Source organism: Haliotis rubra, unplaced genomic scaffold (assembly GCF_003918875.1).
Source record: "Haliotis rubra isolate DU_JTF1 unplaced genomic scaffold, ASM391887v1 Scf1619, whole genome shotgun sequence".
In the NCBI taxonomy this organism is placed as follows: domain Eukaryota; kingdom Metazoa; phylum Mollusca; class Gastropoda; order Lepetellida; family Haliotidae; genus Haliotis; species Haliotis rubra.
In genome coordinates, this window is record NW_025765580.1 from 48,318 (window position 1) to 63,189 (window position 14,872).

The following is a 14,872-nucleotide window of genomic DNA, read 5'->3' on the forward strand; positions in this document are numbered from 1 at the left end:
GTCCAGTCTGTCAGCTGATTACTTGCTTCAACTCTGTGCTATACGAACTCGGAGCAAAGAGTCCAGTCTGTCAGCTGATTACTTGCTTCAACTCTGTGCTATACGAACTCGGAGCAAAGAGTCCAGTCTGTCAGCTGATTACTTGCTTCAACTCTGTGCTATACGAACTCGGAGCAAAGAGTCCAGTCTGTCAGCTGATTAGCTTCAACTCTGTGCTATACGAACTCGGAGCAAAGAGTCTAGTCTGTCAGCTGATTACTTGCTTCAACTCTGTGCTATACGAACTCGGAGCAAAGAGTCCAGTCTGTCAGCTGATTACTTGCTTCAACTCTGTTCTATACGAACTCGGAGCAAAGAGTCTAGTCTGTCAGCTGATTACTTGCTTCAACTCTGTGCTATACGAACTCGGAGCAAAGAGTCCAGTCTGTCAAGACGTAAACAGATAATGAAATTGTTGCCATGTCATACTAAACTATGCTGCGATGTCCTCGACACGACATCCACGGCCAATTACGTTGTCCACTGTGACTTGATCATTATGGCACATGGATTTCCAAACTGGTGACCCCTTCATAGAAGGGGAATATATCTACTCGTAATCCACAGCATTGTCAGAAATCAGAATGGAACCTGTCTAATCACGTCAGTCCACGTCTCACTCGCAACGCCATAATGGTTACTTTGTTCGTTCTTCCTTCATAAGACTCACAGGAATTTCGTCAGTATCACATTCTAGAAGCTGACTGGCCCTTTAATGAACTCCCAGTATCCTGTACCAGCTGATGCATCGATACCTACAGTGCATACCGGTTTCCTCAGAAAAACAAAGGTTAACCTAGCAATTCAGATCATTGCACACCGAGGTATAAAAATATGTATGCATGGTTCGAATGTCAAGTTTTAGATCACACCCACATGTGACTTAAGGCGATCATCACATCGCATCTGTATCTTTGTATCCTGACTCTGTTGAAACAAAATAATCGGCGAATAACTCATGCAGATACGCGAACGTTGGCCGATCATCCGGGCATTTGTTCCAGCACTGGAGCATGACGTCGTAATAGGAATCAGGGTAGTTATATCGTCCAGTTGGCCGGGGCATCCGGTAGTTGCTGCTCTCAATCATATCCAGGACTTCATATCCTTTCCAACCTAGGAAAATATAAATGACGTCAAGTACATATCAACAAAAACCAAAAAGCGTCCAGGCAGGGTAACAAGAAGTATCATGTTTCAACTTCATATGGTATTTAAAGGAGGTTCCGCTTGGTCAAAACTACGAGCAAAGGAATGATGCTAACAAGTCAACTTTATGATTAAAAAAGTGACCTAAGGGTCTTCGCCAGCCGAATTTTGAGACAATGACGGTGGCTCGACGATATAACATTCCCAGCTCTTCCCGCCTGCCCTCTTCATTAGAATGTGAATACTGACCTGGGTATGGTACCTTCCCAAAGGTGATCAGTTCGTAAAGGACTATACCAAAGGACCACACATCAGACTTGACTGAGAACATCCTCATATTGACGGCTTCAGGGGCCGTCCACTTGACAGGGAACTTGGAATCTAAACGTTGAAAATAACAGTCATTTCAACTAACAAACGTATGCAAGGTTTCAAATTTAATATTCTTCTTAACCGATTTACTTAAACGTATCCTCCAGTAAAAAAAAATATTATTGGAAACGGCCACTCACTCACTCACTCACTCACTCACACACACACCCAGCCACCCATTCATTGCATACTTACAATCATGGGCTCTGTAGAGCTCATCTTCAAGGATTCTTGCCAGGCCGAAGTCGGCAACCTTAACGTCATAGAATTCTCCTACGAGTACGTTGGCCGCTCTTAGATCTCGATGGATGAAATTCTTACTCTCTCTAAATACGCCATACCGTCAGCAATCTAAATGATTATGGAAACTAATATCAGTGTACGTCTTGTTAAACAGTTTTGTATTTGGTCAGCCATTGATAATATCATAAAAGAAATAATCTAAAATATTCAGCGGCTTTATGTCTCAATATAGTGTTGGCTTTTGTGGATATCTTAACATGACCCTAGATTTGCAAGAAATGAAAGGGTCTTAGCATCTCGACGTTAGTCGGGCAGTGATACAGGTGACGTTAGTCGGGCAGTGATACAGGGGACGTTAGTCGGGCAGTGATACAGTTGACGTTAGTCGGGCAGTGATACAAGTGACGTTAGTTGTACTACTGAGGTCGTTGTAAAGAACAGGGCTATGTTCCACAAAGGGATCGTAACGCTAAGGTGATCGTAACTCCCGTCTTTAGCATACACTTACGACTGCCGTAGCGCTGCGATCGCTTTGTGGAACGGGGCCGACAGCAATGGTCAACACTGTAAATGTAACAAAGATATGTTAGACTGTTCTACGCACCTGCGATGCCATGCTGATGATGTTGAGGAATCGAATCTTCTTCCCCTGATCCTTCCTGATGTAGTCCACAAGGGAGCCATTAACCATCAGCTCTGTGATGATGAGGATGGGCTCCTCGCTGCTGCACACGGCCCTCAGCTGGACCAGCTTCTTGTGACGCAGCTGGTGCATGATCTTAGCTTCCATGAGGAAGGCCTCCGGAGTCATGCTTTCGGGCTTGAGCGACTTCACTGCAACGTCGATCCCATTCCACAATTTACCTGAACAAAACAATTATCCAGATAATTGCAATGATTATTGTCCATTGTCCATGTCGACATCCAGTGGGTGTAATCATGAAGCATCTTGCTGAGACATACATGGCCTTAAGATGTTTTCAAGAGGCCTTAAAGGGCAAAGAAGAAGCTACGGATTGTGAGACTTTGTTCTAATGAATATTACCTTTGCTAGATAGAGCAGGAACACGTGGCACATACCTTTCCACACCTGCCCGAATGTTCCACTACCAAGCAGCTCAGATGTGGTGACAGCACTTCGCGCTACTTCCAAATCCCTGAAGGCGACTGCGGGTGCGGACTTGGGACACGCTCTCTTCAGCACCACACACACACCGTCTGCGTGTTCTGGAAGAGTGGGGAAGGAGATTACAAATTATCAAAGCGGTAACAAGGCAATAATAACTGCCCCTTTCCAAAGTCCATATCTTAGTCGTTATTACATACAGGCATTATAGCTCTCCATTTCAAAAATATTTATTAGGACATTTGAGATACCAATTTCAGAGCAAAGGGATCTGATTTACTACTGGTATAGTTCATAAGCATCTTTTATCTTTCCATGTCACACTTAGGCATGGGGAAATGATACAACGCCCCAGAGCAAATGGATCTGACTTACTTTTGTGATGGTTTATTAGTTCGACCATGTTAGAGAATAATCTCTTTGGGTTAATAAAGCAGCTGCCATTGGCCAGTCTCCGGATGCGGTAGTGCCTAACACTTGGCTCCGCACCTTGGTCTCGCACAGACAACACAAAGGACGTTTTGTCTGAAACAAAGATGAATAAAACTGTGAATACTCATGGAGCAGAATGGGACATTGTCAAATCATGCCAGGAGTGAGTATCTCTATATCAAACAATTATCCGTACCCCTTCATAGTGCCTTCGATACATCAATTGCTTCATAACGAGGAACCGGTACACGTTCTGTCCTCAATATTTCGAATAACCCTGTGTATAACAACTATGTCACTTCCCTCATCCTGGGTCATATGTTCACGCTTTACCTGACGCCTTACGAGTAAAGGGTCATATGTTCATGCTTTACCTGACGCCTTACGAGTAAAGGGTCATATGTTCATGCTTTACCTGATGTTTCACGAGTAAAGGGTCATATGTTCACGCTTTACCTGACGCCTTACGAGTAAAGGGTCATATGTTCACGCTTTACCTGATGTCTCACGAGTAAAGGGTCATATGTTCATGCTTTACCTGACGCCTTACGAGTAAAGGGTCATCTGTTCATGCTTTACCTGACGCCTTACGAGTAAAGGGTCATATGTTCACGCTTTACCTGATGTCTCACGAGTAAAGGGTCATATGTTCATGCTTTACCTGACGCCTTACGAGTAAAGGGTCATCTGTTCATGCTTTACCTGACGCCTTACGAGTAAAGGGTCATATGTTCACGCTTTACCTGATGTCTCACGAGTAAAGGGTCATATGTTCACGCTTTACCTGATGTCTCACGAGTAAAGGGTCATATATTCATGCTTTACCTGATGCCTCACGAGTAAAGGGTCATATGTTCATGCTTTACCTGACGCCTACGAGTAAAGGGTCATATGTTCATTTTTTTACCTGATGCATCACGGACCAGGAACGTGCCAGGTTCGATGCCAGCGGAAAACAGCAAATTATTTGCTTCGTTGCGATCAAAGTCAACCCACCAACTGAAAACGACAATCAAAACATGCTCTTGTAAGAAACGCCCAAAGGTCTTCAAAAACAGTTACCAAAGCTTGCACAGACGTATAGGTGTATGTCATGCCATCACGAAGAAAGAAGAAGAAAAATAGTTTATTTCAGCGTCACATGCTCTACAATAGAATCGTTATTAAATGTACATAAAATATATTGCACATACAGTAAAAGTGCGCATCCGGCCATCAAGGCCTACGAGACACTAATTATTGTCATTAAAATACACATTATATGATTAAAATAAAATATAATAAGAGGGAGTAAAACAGGGTGATCTTTGGAGGCGAGAGAACGCGACTTGGGCTTAACATGTTGTCTACGTCGAAACATCAGAGTTATAAGTGAGGCAAGCGGCTTGTATAATTCACTTGAGGTCATAAGATAGATGAGCTGGTTAACTGGTCTGAGCTGGATGAAAGAGGGATCTGTTCTGATTATTTTCAGCCAAAGTTCACACCTTAAGTCTGAATATAACGGACAAACGACGAGAAAATGAACCTCGTCTTCTACACTGTTAGTATTACAACAGTGACAAATTCTCTCTTCTAAAGCAACCCTGGGACGAGCAAACCTTCCTAGCTCTACCTGTAAGGGGAGGGTCCCACACCACAATTTACTCTGGTGACTACGTAATGGCGACATCGCTTGGTGCTCTGCATCCTGCATTATCATTGGACATTCGAACATCCATTAGTAAAACATACCCAAGTTAAAATTAACAAAAATAATCGTTAATATGTATGCTGATAGCAATGGAGAATATATGGGAAAACCGACACAGACACATCAGATCTATATTACAGCAATGACTTGACTTTCACAAACTCGTGCTGAAGTTTCAGGTTACATTTTGAATACGAATCTCTTGTCTACTGATGATACGACCATTGACAAAACAAAGATCTGGTAGCCAGAAGAACGTCTCTTCTCTACTGACACTACGGCATTGACAAAACAAGAATCTGGAACTTAAAGGAGCGTCTCTTGTCCACTGATGAAATGACCATTGACAATACAAGGATCTTGTACCTAAAGGAGCGTCTCTTGTCTACTGACGATACGACCATTGACAATACAAGGATCCGGTATCTAAAGGAGCGTCTCTTGTCTACTAATGATACGGCATTGACAAAACAATGATCTGGTACCTAAAGGAGCGTCTCTTGTCTACTAATGATATGACCGTTGACAAAACAAGGATCCGGTATCTAAAGGAGCGTCTCTTGTCTACTAATGATACGACCATTGATAATACAAGGATCTGGTATCTAAAGGAGCGTCTCTTGTCTACTAATGATACGACCATTGACAAAACAAGGATCTGGTATCTAAAGGAGCGTCTCTTGTCTACTGATGATACGGCATTGACAAAACAAGGATCTGGTATCTAAAGGAGCGTCTCTTGTCTACTAATGATACGACCATTGACAAAACAAGGATCCGGTATCTAAAGGAGCGTCTCTTGTCTACTAATGATATGACCATTGACAAAACAAGGATCCGGTATCTAAAGGAGCGTCTCTTGTCCACTGATGATACGGCATTGACAAAACAAGGATCTGGTATCTGAAGAAGCGTCTCTTGTCAACTGATGATACGGCCATTGACAAAACAAGGATCTGGTATCTAAAGGAGCGTCTCTTGTCTACTGATGATACGACCATTGACAATACAAGGATCCGGTATCTAAAGGAGCGTCTCTTGTCTACTGATGATACGACCATTGACAAAACAAGGATCTGGTATCTAAAGGAGCGTCTCTTGTCTACTAATGATACGACCATTGACAAAACAAGGATCCGGTATCTAAAGGAGCGTCTCTTGTCTACTAATGATACGACCATTGACAAAACAAGGATCCGGTATCTAAAGGAGCGTCTCTTGTCTACTGATGATATGGCACTGACAAAACAAGGATCTGGTATCTAAAGGAGCGTCTCTTGTCTACTGATGATACGACCATTGACAATACAAGGATCCGGTATCTAAAGGAGCGTCTCTTGTCCACTGATGATACGGCATTCACATAACAAGGATCTGGTATCTGAAGAAGCGTCTGTTGTCCACTGATGATACGGCATTGACAAAACAAGGATCTGGTATCTAAAGGAGCGTCTCTTGTCTCCTGATGATATGGCACTGACCAAACAAGGATCTGGTATCTAAAGGAGCGTCTCTTATCTACTAATGATATGACCATTGACAATACAAGGATCTGGTATCTAAAGGAGCGTCTCTTGTCTACTGATGATATGGCACTGACAAAACAAGGATCTGGTATCTAAAGGAGCGTCTCTTATCTACTAATGATACGACCATTGACAATACAAGGATCTGGTATCTAAAGGAGCGTCTCTTATCTACTAATGATATGACCATTGACAATACAAGGATCTGGTATCTAAAGGAGCGTCTCTTGTCTACTGATGATATGGCACTGACAAAACAAGGATCTGGTATCTAAAGGAGCGTCTCTTGTCTACTGATGATACGACCATTGACAATACAAGGATCCGGTATCTAAAGGAGCGTCTCTTGTCTACTGATGATATGGCACTGACAAAACAAGGATCTGGTATCTAAAGGAGCGTCTCTTGTCTACTAATGATACGACCATTGACAAAACAAGGATCTGGTATCTAAAGGAGCGTCTCTTGTCTACTGATGATATGGCACTGACAAAACAAGGATCTGGTATCTAAAGGAGCGTCTCTTGTCTACTGATGATACGACCATTGACAATACAAGGATCCGGTATCTAAAGGAGCGTCTCTTGTCCACTGATGATACGGCATTCACATAACAAGGATCTGGTATCTGAAGAAGCGTCTGTTGTCCACTGATGATACGGCATTGACAAAACAAGGATCTGGTATCTAAAGGAGCGTCTCTTATCTACTAATGGTATGACCATTGACAATACAAGGATCTGGTATCTAAAGGAGCGTCTCTTGTCTACTGATGATATGGCACTGACAAAACAAGGATCTGGTATCTAAAGGAGCGTCTCTTATCTACTAATGATACGACCATTGACAATACAAGGATCTGGTATCTAAAGGAGCGTCTCTTATCTACTAATGATATGACCATTGACAATACAAGGATCTGGTATCTAAAGGAGCGTCTCTTGTCTACTGATGATATGGCACTGACAAAACAAGGATCTGGTATCTAAAGGAGCGTCTCTTGTCTACTGATGATACGACCATTGACAATACAAGGATCCGGTATCTGAAGGAGCGTCTCTTGTCTACTGATGATATGGCACTGACAAAACAAGGATCTGGTATCTAAAGGAGCGTCTCTTGTCTACTGATGATACGACCATTGACAATACAAGGATCTGGTATCTAAAGGAGCGTCTCTTGTCTACTGATGATATGGCACTGACAAAACAAGAACTGGTATCTAAAGGAGCGTCTCTTGTCTACTAATGATACGACCATTGACAAAACAAGGATCTGGTATCTAAAGGAGCGTCTCTTGTCTACTGATGATATGGCACTGACAAAACAAGGATCTGGTATCTAAAGGAGCGTCTCTTGTCTACTAATGATACGACCATTGACAAAACAAGGATCTGGTATCTAAAGGAGCGTCTCTTGTCTACTGATGATACGACCATTGACAATACAAGGATCTGGTATCTAAAGGAGCGTCTCTTGTCTACTGATGATATGGCACTGACAAAACAAGGATCTGGTATCTAAAGGAGCGTCTCTTGTCTACTGATGATACGACCATTGACAATACAAGGATCTGGTATCTAAAGGAGCGTCTCTTGTCTACTGATGATATGGCACTGACAAAACAAGGATCTGGTATCTAAAGGAGCGTCTCTTGTCTACTAATGATACGACCATTGACAATACAAGGATCTGGTATCTAAAGGAGCGTCTCTTGTCTACTGATGATATGGCACTGACAAAACAAGGATCTGGTATCTAAAGGAGCGTCTCTTGTCTACTAATGATACGACCATTGACAAAACAAGGATCTGGTATCTAAAGGAGCGTCTCTTGTCTACTGATGATACGACCATTGACAATACAAGGATCTGGTATCTAAAGGAGCGTCTCTTGTCTACAGATGATATGGCACTGACAAAACAAGGATCTGGTATCTAAAGGAGCGTCTCTTGTCTACTAATGATACGACCATTGACAAAACAAGGATCTGGTATCTAAAGGAGCGTCTCTTGTCTACTGATGATATGGCACTGACAAAACAAGGATCTGGTATCTAAAGGAGCGTCTCTTATCTACTAATGATACGACCATTGACAAAACAAGGATCTGGTATCTAAAGGAGCGTCTCTTGTCTACTAATGATACGACCATTGACAATACAAGGATCAAGGGGAACGTCTCTTGTCAGATATTTCGCCAACAACTGACCCTAGTGTCCATACTACTTATACTTACTCCTTAGATTCTGTCGACTGGTCGTCCTTGCACACATAGTTGCTAGGGATGTAGCCTTTCTGCCCCGTCTCCGAGTTAGTCGCCAGCCACCAGTCGTCGTCCTGGCTGTAATACATTAAACACAACATGTTGAGTATCGAATGCGATTCGTCATATGTTATAGACCTCAGTCATACCTAATGCATTTCTCTCACATATCTGCAGACGTGTTAACGCATTTCAGATGTGGGTACGCTTATTACTAGATAGTATATTAAGAGTGTAATTTGATGTGGGTACGCTTATTACTAGATAACATATTAAGAGTGTAATTTACTATCAAAAACGAAGGAATTGTATTTACATGGTCCTGTGTTTTAACAATAATTGTTTGTTAGGAATGTCTCTTGTTCAAGAGTCAAGAGCAATTTGGAATCTTCTAGAACATCTTTAGATTAATTTGGCGCTGTACAGAACTGTATAGCAGGTATATACAAGTGGGCAAGTGCATGCCTCTATCATCTCACATTAGGGACGGTGGGGTATCCCAGAGGTTAAAGCGTTCACTCGTCACGCCAAAGACCCGTGTTCGATTCCCTACATAGGTACAATGTGTGAAGCCTATTTCTGGTGTCGCCGTGATATTGCTTGAATATTGCTAAAATTGGCTTAACACTTTTATTATGTTAATTGAATAAAGCAACCCCCATGAATTGGTTGAAATGTATTTCAGAATTCAGAAATCAAGACAAGCAGTGGGTAGAATCCGGCAGAGATTTTTCTTCCTGGATATCCTGTTTCAGCAAGTTTGACCACCCTTGTTGTCAGATGATAATTATTATCACAGACTTTATTGCTGTTACATATGCTATGTTGTTTTTACTGCCGGTACAATTGAAATGCCATTTCGCAGTGCAACTAAGCTGTAATGTCGTTGTCATGACTTTGCAGTACTGTATAGTGACACATAAACCTATTGACTTTAAGTATGCAGTTGTTAAAAGAATAACTTTTCTTTGTTGTTTGTTGCTTTCGTGTAGAGATTTAGGATTAATCTATTGTTTTAGTTTGGGAGTCCACACGTTACATGACATTGACGACAAGGCAAACAAGGCAAACATTGACGACAAGGCAAACATTGACGGCAAGGCAAACATTGACGACAAGGCAAACATTGACGACAAGGCAAACATTGACGGCAAGGCAAACACTGACGACAAGGCAAACATTAACGACAAGGCAAACATTGACGGCAAGGCAATTTAAACATTGACGACAAGGCAAACATTGACGACAAGGCAAACATTGACGGCAAGGCAAACACTGACGACAAGGCAAACATTAACGACAAGGCAAACATTGACGACAAGGCAAACATTGACGGCAAGGCAAACATTGACGACAAGGCAAACATTGACGGCAAGGCAAACATTGATGACATGGCAAACATTGACGACAAGGCAAACATTGACGACAAGGCAAACACTGACGACAAGGCAAACATTAACGACAAGGCAAACATTGACGACAAGGCAAACATTGACGGCAAGGCAAACATTGACGACAAGGCAAACATTGACGGCAAGGCAAACATTGATGACAAGGCAAACACTGACGACAAGGCAAACATTAACGACAAGGCAAACATTGACGGCAAGGCAAACATTGACGGGAAGGCAAACATTGACGACAAGGCAAACATTGACGGCAAGGCAAACATTGATGACATGGCAAACATTGACGACAAGGCAAACATTGACGACAAGGCAAACATTGACGACAAGGCAAACATTGACGGCAAGGCAAACATTGATGACATGGCAAACACTGACGACAAGGCAAACATTGACGACAAGGCAAACATTGACGGCAAGGCAAACATTGACGACAAGGCAAACATTGACGGCAAGGCAAACATTGATGACATGGCAAACTTTGACGACAAGGCAAACAAGGCAAACTTTGACGACAAGGCAAAAATTGACGACAAGGCAAACTTTGACGACAAGGCAAACATTGACGACAAGGCAAACATTGACGACAAGGCAAACATTGAAGACAAGGCAAACACGGTCGAAAATCAATGACGATTGTTGTCCTGGGGATTTTCGATGTTTTCACGAGGGGAAACACCCACGGTTTCCAGACCAGTTGATACTATTTTAGACAACGCCCTCTATTCAGTTATGCGTGAATGTATAACTGAACAAAGGCCCAAGGACGAAGGGAGCGGGGGCTTTCATATGTGTATTATAAATGAGAGAGTACACTGCTTTGAGTAGTATGTCAGTTATATCACGGTGCCACTGCTTAACTTGAGCGTAAAGCTCAAAGAGATGCAAGTCGTCGTTTAACAAGTGTGTAAATATCGCTATCGTGGTAAATCTGTTTTTCGACCCGAAATCGAATAATCCGGACACACTTCACGAGATTCAAATGTCACACAGTCGTACAAAGAAGTTCCCGTTGACATCTTACAGTACCCACAGACAGCTGCGAAGATACCCAATTTCGTAATGCTATAGGTTATACTTGGTTAGTTGTTGTTGGTGTGTTGTGTAACGCCGCACTCAGCAATATTCCAGCCATATGGCGGCGGTCTGTAAATAATCTAGTCTGGACCAGACAATCCAGTGATCAACAACAGGAGCATCGATGTACACAATTTGGATACGATGACATGTGTTCAGCGAGGCTGACCACCTGATCCCGATAGTTGCCTTTTAGGACAAGCATGGGTAGCTGAAGACCAATTCTAACCAGGATCTTCACTGACATTATACATTATATGAAATATTTGTATGAACAGTCGCGTTTATTATGAGTGTTTGATGTAACACAAGATTTACTACATCCGCAATTTATTGCTCTGTCTTTATCGAAGTAGACAGAATCATAAACGTCAGTGACATACCTTGATTTATCAACGTAAAAATAATCTCCTTTCTTGAAGGACAGATCGTCCTCGCTTGTGCCAGTAAAACTAAACTGCGCCAAATATTTGAACCCTGTAAACAAATAACACATATTATTCATTTAAGCAAGTAAATATAGAAATATATAAAATATATTTCTCTCAGTTATATTTAAAGTTGTTTACTATTAATTTCGGTTATTACATGTGCATTTCATCATAGGAAAAAAAAACGAAAACAATGTATTCCCTTATATTATTACATTCAGCCAGATATGATCGATATATTAATAACATCAATCAATTATGTCATTATCACACCCGTTAATACGAATATTCGAATATACTGAACAACACAAGGTAGGAATCGAATACACAATGCCATTTAGAAAGTGGTCAAATGTAACATGTTATATTTGGGATTACACTTCTCAGAAAGGTACAGATTCTAGCACTTTTGTTGGGTTGAGTCCCATCCGGGATTCGAACCCACACTCTCAGAATCAGGCACCTAATCGCCAGCGCACAAAGCCAGCTGTCTAACCCACTCACTCAGTCACCGCGTTTGGGGATCATGATTATATTTGGGATTTTTCTTTGAAACTGTGCTCAGTTTTCAATAAAAAAATATCCCCCAAAATATTCTTGATCCTTTAAGTTGTTTGTTCTGTATATGTCAAGCTACAGACTTACTTTGTGGCACAGCTGGAAGAGGTCGATCAGGAGGAAGCCTTGGTTCCTTGGCACCGGAAACCACAGCCTCAGTTGTCTCGTAAGTAGCAGGACCCTTAGAACCACTAGTAACGGCCTTCTTTGTATTTGAGGGGGTGGTTCCACGGTTGGGTTTCTTTGACCATTTATTTCCCATTGTTTCTATGGTAACTGATTGTTTCTGAAACGAGTGATTCTGTTTTATCCAGGCAAGCCATTATGTGGTTTGATCAATAACCTCTGTGAACAACACTAACGGTGTACCTTGTTAGTCATTTGCAGTATTAAATATAATAGGATGATTTAGCGGAAATAATATAATTTAATAAAACTGTTCCCATTCAGTAAGCAGAAACTTACAATTGTTTAACACAGTGAAGGTAAAACGACTAAAAGCGCTCCCGTAGTTGTATCCATTGACAGCGTTAAGTCTTACCCGGGACTTTAATTTAAATCAAATTAACTATCTGAAACGTCAACAAGTACCTGCAGTGTGACTAACCGATTAATAGACTCATGCCAATAATGGTTGTCAACCCCCTCCCCACCCCAACCCCCACACACCCCACCCCACACCCCCTCTCCAATAAAAAAATTTGAAGGGGGTGGCAACCATTATTAGCATTAGTATATTTTACATCGGCAATATTGAATCTACTTTGCGATGAAAAGAAGTTAATAATTAGTTAATACCGTCCTACCAAAGATAGTGAAAAGGTAAACCTCAGTTTAGGATAAAACAATAATCAGGTTGAAGGATGTCAACATATAAAAATATTATTTTTATGCATTTTTCAGGGTGAAAACAATTATTGGCTTTCTTCCTGTCGGATAACGCTGCTAAGGTTCCAGTTTGGATGTTGTGTCACATTTCATGTTAGATGTCTCGTACATAAGCGGCGGTGGGGTAGCCTAGTGGATAAAGCGTTCTCTCGTCGGGTTCGATTCCCCACGTGGGCACAATGTCTGAAGCCTATTCCCGGTGGCCCCAGCTGTAATATTGCTGGAATATTCCTAAAAGCGGCGTAAAACGAAACTCACTCACTCACTCTCGTATACTAGTATGTAGGATTTGTTTCAGGTAAATAGTATGGATAATTATCTGTCACGATCATTAAGTGCTTACCGGTCGTATCGTAAATCTCCCTTTCAGTTCCTGTCAACCTGTATCCATCTACGACAAGTCGGTGTAACTGTTGGTAAACGCAGTGATTGTATGGTCAGCGTCAAGGGTGTTTGTGTGCTGACTGTGGCAGGAAGGGGATTAAATGCACGCACCGTGACGCATGTTGGAAAACCAGGTCTATATATAGCCCAAACGTATTTCATTGTCCCTTCAGTCACGCTACCGCTGTCAGACAATGTGCGATCGATATAAAACGTCTTTGATGAAATCTGAACATATTAAAGCTGATCCAACAGGCATACGCCCATGGGAACGTGGGTTACCTTAGCGCCAGGGTCAGCGAAAAGCGATTTCACAATATCAGAAGGTTTGTATTCAAGCATACAATATGCTTTGCAATGCAACGACATTGTAGACGGGCGTTGCATACAAACAAACTGTATGTTAATACCGTCGTGTAGCTAGTCCGGATACACACTATGCATTAATATAGCTCTAAATACGAATTCCCTAAATATAGCTACACGCGAAAAACATACGCAAGCAAACATACATAGTTCTGCACATGCATTCCGTATTAGATGTAGCCAGCTATATATAGGTATATAGATAAAATGAGATAGAGAGACACAGAGGAAGACACACACACAGAAAGAGAGACAGAGAGGGGAAATTCGACAGCGAACAGTAGTACATAATTAAGCAACCCCTACACGCATGTGTGTTTCTCGATTCTTTTCTTGAGAGGATATAACATACTTACCTGCAGTCATGGTTATGTTCGTTCACATTACCCAACAATGTTATATAACAGAATATTGAAAGTTAATACATAGTTACTGAAGAGCATTTGTTTGATTTAAATATAGAAAGAATATCGTAATTCATTGGCAAGAGTTTGATGTTCAGCCCAAGATCTCTGCACCGAGAGTTTGCAACGTAAAAAAACTGATTATGTAAAATGTGTTATAATCAAGCTATTGAAGATGTCCATCTTACTCCACTATTAAATATATCTATTCTTGTATACTAATTTATTGATCAAAATATTGTGAAATTCCGACATCCTTTTAACAGTCCAGATTAACAACACAACATGTCCATGTATATATAAATGAATAAATCATAATAAATAGTTTCAATTGTGTGCGAGGAAAAAAAAATGATTTAATTATTGATAATATTTTATGTAAAGAAATCCACAGTATAATGATACACATGGTCTTTACGTTGGATGTTAGTTTGTACATACTTATTTTATTAGACAGAAATAAGAAAGACGTCAATTGTTCTATATTTAGGTTAAATGTTAATAACACGCATA

General features: G+C 41.3%; 1 protein-coding gene across 1 annotated transcript; it reads right to left on the minus strand.

The window, feature by feature from the left end:
- Positions 1-373: 373 nt before the first annotated feature.
- On the minus strand, positions 374-13,870 carry LOC124271620 (tyrosine-protein kinase SRK2-like). Its single transcript, XM_046706774.1, is given in 12 exon segments — positions 374-1,155; positions 1,438-1,569; positions 1,756-1,885; positions 1,888-1,911; positions 2,408-2,667; positions 2,884-3,030; positions 3,305-3,454; positions 4,269-4,360; positions 8,819-8,923; positions 11,712-11,805; positions 12,405-12,603; positions 13,549-13,870. Coding segments are annotated over 11 exon segments (1,530 nt in total). The 5' UTR covers positions 12,580-12,603; positions 13,549-13,870; the 3' UTR covers positions 374-934.
- Positions 13,871-14,872: the final 1,002 nt, after the last annotated feature.